The sequence below is a fragment of the Vicia villosa genome, linkage group LG5, assembly GCF_029867415.1.
Source record: "Vicia villosa cultivar HV-30 ecotype Madison, WI linkage group LG5, Vvil1.0, whole genome shotgun sequence".
NCBI classification, from domain to species: domain Eukaryota; kingdom Viridiplantae; phylum Streptophyta; class Magnoliopsida; order Fabales; family Fabaceae; genus Vicia; species Vicia villosa.
Genome location: NC_081184.1, coordinates 37,751,033 through 37,760,289, shown reverse-complemented (window position 1 = coordinate 37,760,289; position 9,257 = coordinate 37,751,033). Strand labels below are relative to the sequence as shown.

General features: G+C 36.0%; 2 protein-coding genes across 2 annotated transcripts; one reads left to right on the top strand and one right to left on the bottom strand.

Moving 5' to 3' along the window:
- Positions 1–1,050: 1,050 nt before the first annotated feature.
- Positions 1,051–1,874, top strand: LOC131606520 (non-specific lipid-transfer protein 1-like). Its single transcript, XM_058878732.1, has 2 exons — positions 1,051–1,489; positions 1,610–1,874. Exons 1-2 carry the CDS (start codon positions 1,146–1,148, stop codon positions 1,620–1,622), a joined length of 357 nt encoding a protein of 118 aa, XP_058734715.1. The 5' UTR covers positions 1,051–1,145; the 3' UTR covers positions 1,623–1,874.
- A 257-nt stretch (positions 1,875–2,131) lies between these two features.
- LOC131604525 (uncharacterized) lies at positions 2,132–4,085 on the bottom strand. Its single transcript, XM_058876957.1, has 4 exons — positions 4,011–4,085; positions 3,208–3,711; positions 2,784–3,158; positions 2,132–2,711 (listed from the first exon to the last, which is right to left on the bottom strand). Exons 1-4 carry the CDS (start codon positions 4,083–4,085, stop codon positions 2,436–2,438), a joined length of 1,230 nt encoding a protein of 409 aa, XP_058732940.1. The 3' UTR covers positions 2,132–2,435.
- Positions 4,086–9,257: the final 5,172 nt, after the last annotated feature.

Genomic DNA, 9,257 nt, shown 5'->3' with positions numbered 1-9,257 from the left:
CTCTTCCTAAATTTAGCATTTGTTTTTGAAAGTTTGGTTTGAGTCTCCATCATTTTTTTGTGTATCTAATTTTTTGTTTATATTATGGGTCTATGTTCTCTTTGGATTTAAAAAAAATATATATATATATATATATATATATATATATATATATATATATATATATATATATATATATATATATATATATATATATATATATATATTCATAAATCAAAATTTACCTATTAGTTATTAAATTATTTTCAAATCACTTCATATTATAATCAATCCTATATCTAAGCTAGTAAAAACATTTCATATTTGAATAAAAATAATTAAAATTAGCTTACTCTAAAAATTTAAAACCAAATTATTTTTTTAATTATTTCTTCATGAAACTTGCTCTATAAAAATAGGAGTTATTAAAGACAAAAACAAAAGCATTACATATGATAAAATTTGTTATATTTTACTTATATTTTAGACAAAAACCTATGATTTTTTTGTTGTTATTTATATTGGAGACCAGAAGAAACATTAATTAGGAATTAATATGAATATTTGATTTAATACTAATTTGCTTTTAGTTCAATAAAAATTTAAAGAAAAACTAAACTGTAACCGACAGAATCTAAACATCTATAATCTGTTAAAGTATTTAATAGTAAAACTCATTCTAAAAATTGGGGAGAAAAGTGGAACCGACATCATTTTGTTTTGTGCTAATAAATATATCTTTGAAAATTGAAAGTATAAAATTTCATTTTAAACTGTGACTTGACAGAATAAAATGTTATTTTATGCATTGGTCGGTCTCATATGAGTGTCAACTTTCTAGTTATTAATTTGGCTATTGCATTTATAGGTTATTTTAGAGATAAATTTGTTAATAATTATAGTTATCAAATAATTAACTACTAAAAAAAGTTAATCTAAAAATGATTAACTACATATACACTTTTTAGTCTTTCTTTTCTTGGAACTAAAATAGATTTTTCATTTAATATAAGATTTGATTTGAAACCAAACACATACCAAAAACCACCTCTCTTAAGTTCTATATAAACCCTCACCTTGAATCACTTATACTCACCAAGCAAGCCAAAAGCAAAAGCAAAAGCTAATTGCAATATTTCTGTTTCAATCCATTCCCTAGAGAAGCAATGGCAAGCTTGAGAGTTTCTTGTATGGTTGCATTGATCTGCATGGTGGTTATTACTGCACCAATGGCAGAGGCTGCAGTCTCATGCGGAGCAGTAACCGGTGCCCTTGTCCCATGCATTCCTTATCTTACGAGTGGCCGTGGTCCTTCACCACAATGCTGTGGTGGAGTGAGGAGACTTAACGCGGTGGCCCAAACTACCCCCGACCGTAAGGCCGCTTGCAACTGCTTGAAAGGTGCTGCTGGTTCCGTTCGTGGTTTGAATCCCAACGCTGCTGCTACTCTTCCTGGCAAATGTGGTGTTAGACTACCATACAGGTTTAGCACCTCCACCAACTGCGCAACGTAAGTTTTATAACTCACTCTTCTCATTATCTCATAGCATAATGTTCTAATTCGGGATTTCAACCTAAACATATATAATCAATAACTTACTAATTTGTTGTGTTTTTTCTTGTATTGCAGTATCAGATTCTAAATATAGTTTGGATGAGAGGAAGAAGCAGATAGCATGGCACTTCTTTCTACTGCAGTATTACCAGCACTAGCTGTGGAGTTAACTGATGAGAATAAAGGAAGGGCAACGAGGGCTCCACCTCTGCGAGTTTCCTCGGTGCTTTCGTCTATATAGTTGAATTGCATAATGATTTTTTTTTTTTCAGTTTGGATGTTGCATTTGTATTAAAGTCATATGATATATTATTCCATGCTACTTTACTTTCTACTTTTAGCAATTCTCTTATTGCTTTACTCTTCATGTATTAATTGTTCTAGCTTATTCCAAATTCTTAGAATGTGTAGGTTTTAGATCTAATTCATCTCTATAAAATCGACTTGTAAGATGGGAACCGCCCAAAAGTGATGCATAACTTGCTAGTTAAGGAATGAACCTCAACCACCTAAAATTCAATTTACTAAATTGATAGGGAAATAGTTATGGACACAGGGGACAGATATATATAACTAACCAAATTTGTCATTCAATATTAAATATAGCTCAACAACCTTATCCTAAAAACTAAATTCAATCAACTAACTTTCAATGTAGATTATAAAAGTAGTGAGGTCAGTTATTAACTCAAATGAGAATTTAAACAAACAGAAAACTATATACTCAACGCAGTAGAGGACAACAATATTTTAAAATGCAATTGTAGATGAGACCCGCATTGAGCACGAGTGCGAGAAAATCAGACCATACGAAGGGTTTTGTTTCTTTTCGGATGTAAAAAATAACAGATGGAGACGCTGTTATTAGGGTTGCTCATGGTACAATTCTGCTTAAGAGATGTCAATACTGTCTAAATGTAAGATTGAGGCGACCAGGACAAATTCCGGTATCTTGAACCAATTCCTCTGGTGCTGAATTTGGAATGATAGATGAGACACCATGGTATACATGTCGAGAATCACCACCAAATATAAGAACATCTCCTGATTCTAGAACTACATTCTCTGCCTTCTCAACATCCCTTTGATCTCCATACAGAAATTCTGCTGAATCACCAATAGAGAAGGACACAACTGGCAACCCTTTTCGAAGACTTTCTTTGCTTTCATCGCGATCCTGCATTAAGTAGTATTAAAATGGAAACAAAAAATGTAAATAGCTAGCAACAAAGTAGTGTAACTAACTAACCTGATGAAGACCAAGCCTTCCAGTAGTTGAATAAAAATTGACAATGCATATATCAGGAGTCATTGAAGGTAGTATATCCTCCACATAGCTTATTCCACATTCCCGATTATATAGCTGATGTGCTTCTTGTATAGCTCTTATAACCAACTTACTAAAGTGAGAAGGAATACTCTGTGGCTTGCCACCATCAATTAACCTTTCATAATATTTTCTTGTTTGAGGATCCCAATCCATACCGAGACACATCATCATTAATCTAAGTTTGGCTCCATCTGCATAGCCTGGTTGATAGAATCCTCCAGGACCGAGACCAAGATCGCGACAACTTTTCACTATTTCTACCTGAAGTTTTTCAAGAAAATATCGTAAAAAGAATTAAATCAAGCACATATGAAATAAATAAGTATTCCAATACATCAAGTACCTGTTCATGATGCGTTAAGTGATGTTTGAGAAGAACCATCCCTGGCCTTAGTATCCCTCCATTTGTTCCTTCCTCCTGCATCGCAAATTCAACGCAGTTTTCCTCGTTCTTTTCTAGCGCTGTAGCTCTTGTCAAAGTAGAATTTCTTTTACCGCGAAAGCAGATGTCATAGTTAAATTTTCTTTGCTTATTTGCCGATGCATTATAGTCCTTCTTCCAAAAATGACTTCGATGAGGTGATTCATTATGGTGCCCTGTGAACTTTTTTTTCACTGACGATGTCTTATTATCGTCTAATTCCACGCGATTTCTCCTCTTGAATTTACTTTGTTCATAATCAGTACTAGTTGTTGGAGAAGGTGAATGATTGGAACTAGATATACACTCAAGGAGTGCAGGTGCAGTATTCTTTTTGTTTTTATACAGCGGTATATGAATAGTGCCCACCATAAAAAAATCTTGTTCGTCATGAGAAATATGTGATAATGGATTATCACGTATAACCTGAAGTAAAAATATATACAGTTATTTCTAGTACCAATGCATAAAAACGTAACAAATATTTCTAAATTGTTTTACCAATACATATATTGATAGTAAGGTGAGTTTCAGTTAGTAGCTATTAATCATAATTTGAAGTTAGTTACTGTTACAGAGAGTTAGTTACATGATTAACAGAAGCTAAGGCTCCTACAATATATGTCTAACTATGTACGTAATTCATCTTAGATTATCCTTTTCTATGATTACAATTAAGTATCAAAATAGAGATTAATATTGATATTGGTAAAAATATGTCTTACATTGGCATTAATATCTCCACCACGTGGTTGTGATAGTGATGATGAGTTTGCAGTGTGGTTATTTGATTCAGCCATGGGTAGTGAAATGTTGTTGGAAGAGAAATGGAGAAGAAAACAGTGTTTTAGGAAAAGAGGAGAGTGAAAATGGTTAGTAGGAAAGAAGTGTCGTGATGAAAGCATGGGGGCATGATATGTGAGTAATTTTAATAAATTAAATTTAAGAGTTGCAGTATCTCTAACTCTAGGAATTTGATTATTGCTTTTGGGGAGGTGGAGTCGCCGTGTTGTGACCGAGGACAATTTATTATGCTATACAAAATTTGAAGTTGAACAGATAGACATTAGAATTATTTGGTTTGTGAAAATGAAGGGTTTTATTGTGAATAGTGAAAAGAGATAGGGAGAATGAGAGAGAATATAATTGAATGTGAGAATATTTTCATTAATATTGACAACAATACTTCTAAGGTATTTCTATTTTGCAGCCCAAAAGTGAATTTCGTTCAAATGTAACTGGTTACACTCTTATGGTAACCGATTATAGCACTTGAATTATCAATTTTCACTTAGCACACTATCTTAATTCAAGTGTCCAAAGTCTTTCATGTCTATATTCATCTTCAATCTCCTGAACACTTCAATTGTGACCCCTTTGATCAACAAATAAGCCATTTGGTCTTCACTTCTACAATATCTCAATCTCAATCTTCCTTCGCTAACAAGTTCTCTCAAGTAGTGAAACTTCATCTTAATATGCTTGCTCCTCCCATGTGCAATTAGGTTCTTAGCAAGGTTGATAGCGGAAACGTTATCAACCAAGGGCATTACAACGTCATCCTCATTGATGCCCAACTCCTTCAATAGATTCATTAACCACGCGACTTGACACGTACATAACAAAGCAACAATGTACTCTGCCTCTCAAAGACGAGAGTGCTACTACTGGTTCCTTCTTCGAACACCATGAGATTGGTGTTCCACCGAACATAAAGATGTATCCAGCTACAGACTTTTGATCATCCTTATCTTCGCATCAATTGAAACCAGTAAAACCAAGTAAATTGCATTTTCTGCTCGTGCCCCTGCATGAAAGAGAATTCTGCAACCAATAAATCATTTGACGTATCTTAGAATCCTCTTGACTGCTCCCAAGTGAGACACCTTTTGTCTCTCCATGAATATACTCACTATACCGACACTAAACGCTAAATTCGTTCGTGTATTGCACAAATATCGCAATGATCCAATCAACCTCATATACTAAGTTGGATTAACATATTGTTCATCCTCATTCTTCGACAACTATAGCCTCGGTTCAGCCGGAGTAATGATAGTATTATAATGCTCCATTTTAAATTTCTTCAAAATCTCAATGTGGACTTCCCTTCTTGGACTTGTGAAACTCAATGCCAAGGAAGTATGCCATGACACTACTAAAAATAACGCTTGTAACGTCAGTCGTGAAATGCGTTTAATCTTTGCCTTCCGCAGGAATCGAACCATGTACCTAGGGGTTAAGTACGTATTCATAACAATTCCTGCTACCAATTGAGCTACTTGCTCAAGTGGTAGCAGGAATTGCTATGAATACATATTTAACCCCTAGGTACGTGGTTCGATTCCTGCGGAAGGCAAAAATAATATTTCCTGGGCAGCCGGTAAGCGGACCTAGGGGGATTATTGATTAAGCTGGTGACATGCTTGGTAGGCCGGAAGCCCTGCGGGGTAAGCGGAAATCCAGGGTGTTACATTAAAAATTTCGGCCTAAGCTTTTTCACCTGAGTCTTATTACCCTTCTTCTTCTTCTTTTTAGTCAGCATGGTTTTCAGCTTTTCTTGCCCCTTGGACATATTCAGAATCAAGGCTTGGAACTCGACATTTTGAGCTTGGAGATCTTTAACTGATTGTTCGAGATTCATGATGCTGAAATAAACAGCGAGGAGAGATGAGAGACCTATTATAAGAAACCCGTTATGCGATGCTATGAATGCAAATGCAATGCTTTCAAGGATCTATAGGAAATTTAGTTTGCAACGTTTAGACATTGAATCAAACACAGCTATGTCTAGAGAATTTTGGCTTTCGTCTTTGGACGTCCTTCTTTGAGAATCAAGCTCACCATATCGAGTGGGTCATCGCCTCTGATTCAGGATACTTCTGAATTTGAAGGTACATGGCTAGAGGAAAATAAATCCTCTTGCCCCTTGATAGGTATCGAGTCTCTGAATTGGAAGGTATGTGGCCAGAGGAAAATAAATCCTCTTGCCCCTTGATAGGAATTCAGTCTTTGACAAAGGCACCTGAAATTGTGCGTCCTAAATTCCTAAGATCCTTGAAAGGGTTAGTTATATCATGTTATGCTTATGATGTCATGATGTCATGATGTTATGTGAATGCAGTTCATTAGGCAAAGCGTGAGACAGTAAGGGCGAACAAGTCCTTTTAACAAAACCTGCAAGGAAACGAAGGTTAGTAGCAAACACAGGCAAGTCACACAAGTCACACAATTTTTGGCTTAAGGCTTGCATGGGGTCTGATCAGGTGTCCTTCCCAAGGGTATTTCTATGGATAAGGAGATTTCAGCAACGGGTTCTACAAGTTATCCAGAATTGTCATCCCTTTTAAAGCACCCTCGGACATGATACATTCGCATCATGCAATGATACTTTGAGAAAGGACCAATCTGAATTGTAGCATCGGGTAGCGACTAGTTCTCAACATTTGTCAAGAGTAGTCCCCCCACTACGTTCCTAAAGGCCAAGATGGGTTAAGGGTAACTAAAGGTCCTTGAGCTCCGGCGCACCCACAGACACATACATAGACCCCCCTCATTTGAGAAAGGTGTGTATATGCTATGGAGTTCTAACTCAAGTGTGAACTTCATATTGACTCATCTCCCACATATGTGAAAGAGGACGTCAGAGCGAATAGACCATATATATTGAGGGATGTCAGAACGAGTCGTACATTTAGACCTTGTCTGTTGAAGGATGTCAGAATGAGTCATTCATTAGACCATATCTGCAGAGGAATATCAGAACGAGTCATACATTGGACCATATCTGAAGAGAAATATCAGAACGAGTCGTACATTAGACCATATCTGTCGGAGGGTGTCAGAACGAGTCATACATTGGACCATATCTGAGGAAGGATATCAGAACGAGTTATTCATTAAACCATATCTGAAGGAGAATACCAGAACGAGTCATACATTAAACCATATCTGATGAATAATGCCAGAACGAGTCATACATTAGACCATACCTGACTGAGAATACCGGAACGGGTCATACATTGGACCATATATGATAGAGAATACCGGAACGGGTCATACATTAGACCATATCTGATTGAGAATATCAGAACGGGTCATACATTGGACCATATCTGATAGAGAATACCGGAATGGGCCATACATTAGACCATATCTGATAAAGAATGCTTGCTCGTTAGAGTTGATAAATTATTTGACGAAGTTTTGGAATGTAAAAAGGCTTGTCAAAATGAATCTCCAGCTCGATTATATCTGAGAGGAATGCTTGTCGAGGCGGAACCTGAAAACAAAGTTAGAAATATGCAATGTCATGATGCATGTATTATACGACGAGTCTCTCAAAATAAATGAGAAACTTGTATGTTATGTATGAATTTGTATGCGACGTGTGATCATGATTCATATCATATGAAGTATCTTGATCGGGACCCTGATGTCTTTATCTTGTCTGGAAGATATACGGCTGGGGATTTATGATTTCCTGCTTGGGGATGAATAGTGTCTTGACGTACCCAGACTGGGGATAAGAGATATTGATAAACCGTGTGGAAGGAGAGCAAAGTGTCGGGGAACCGACCATGTTGAAGATGTAAACTCTGTCGGGGAGCTATGTCTTGTTGAGAGTATTGAAGGTATCTTCTCGAGGATTATTGATTAAGCTGGTGACATGCTTGGTAAGCCGGAAGCCCTGCGGGGTAAGCGGAAATCCAGGGTGTTACAGGCGAGGTAACGAAGGGCGTCATGAAAAACTGTCACTTAACACCTCAGTGTTTTAAACACCGAGGTTAAAGTGTTAAAAAGTCTTGGGTTCGATCCCAAGGAATTGCAGATTTTTATTTTCTAAATTTTATTGCACGCGTCATAAACCTTTCGTTTTTATTTAAAATCCGAGGTAATAATTTATTATTTTACCTCAATTTTATGTAATAACCGATGGGTTTAATCTCATTTTTTTCGCTATATTTGTACCAATTTCACTTGCATGTATTTATTTGCCTGATCATTTTCACTGGTTTGTATCATATCATTATAAATCTATAACCTGCATGTATCATTTTTTACACAGAAACTACAAAATATGTAACAGAATTGGAATACATCATATCATTTTAAACAAAATATACAAATTTACATGTTATCATCATCAAGACAGAATACACACATTTGACATTTACATATTTGCACATAAAAAATGACAAAACTTCTATTCATAACAAGATAAGAATACACTGGCCCAACATGATCAAATGTCATCAATTTCTTCTTTCGAGTATGGTGTTGGGTTGTGTTGCACCCCAAAATTTGCCATCTTTTTTTAACATTAATTGGTTTGTGTTTCATTATCATATGCATTCATACATTGAGATGGGTCAAAGTACTTTGGTGCTCAGTGGCTTCGTCAATCAATGCAAGGAGGATCCCTTATCCCCATTCTTTTGATCAATGCAAGAAACATCAGGACTTTCAGTGGCCAAAGTGTTTGTAACGGTAAAGTTTGATTCTGCTGTTTCTTCAAACAGTGAAGCGTGAACTCAGGATTTTGGGGTTGAAATGTGCTCGACGCATTTCTCTAGGCTACTTAGCCAGTGATTCATCGAGTCCTTATTATGACAAGCTCTCGTGTGTTCCAACATGCCTCAGATTGCAACGTTTCAATTGATTCAAAACAGTTTGACCCGAAAGTCGATATTTCACGGTTCGAATTTAGAAGTGCATAGCTTTTTCATTGTTCAACATTGTCGAGTGGTTCCTTGGGCAAGTGAATCTCCTTGACATCCTCTCCAATTCATCTATTCGGGTCGAGAGCCGATCTGATACAGAAGGTCTCCTAAATTGCAAAATATTGTGAAAATTGTATGCTGAAGCGGATTTTCAGTCAACTTTTTCTCAATATTGCCCAATACTAACAGTTTTCAAGACCAATTTATCTATTCACTCAAATAATGTTTCAAATGAGAGATATAATGATA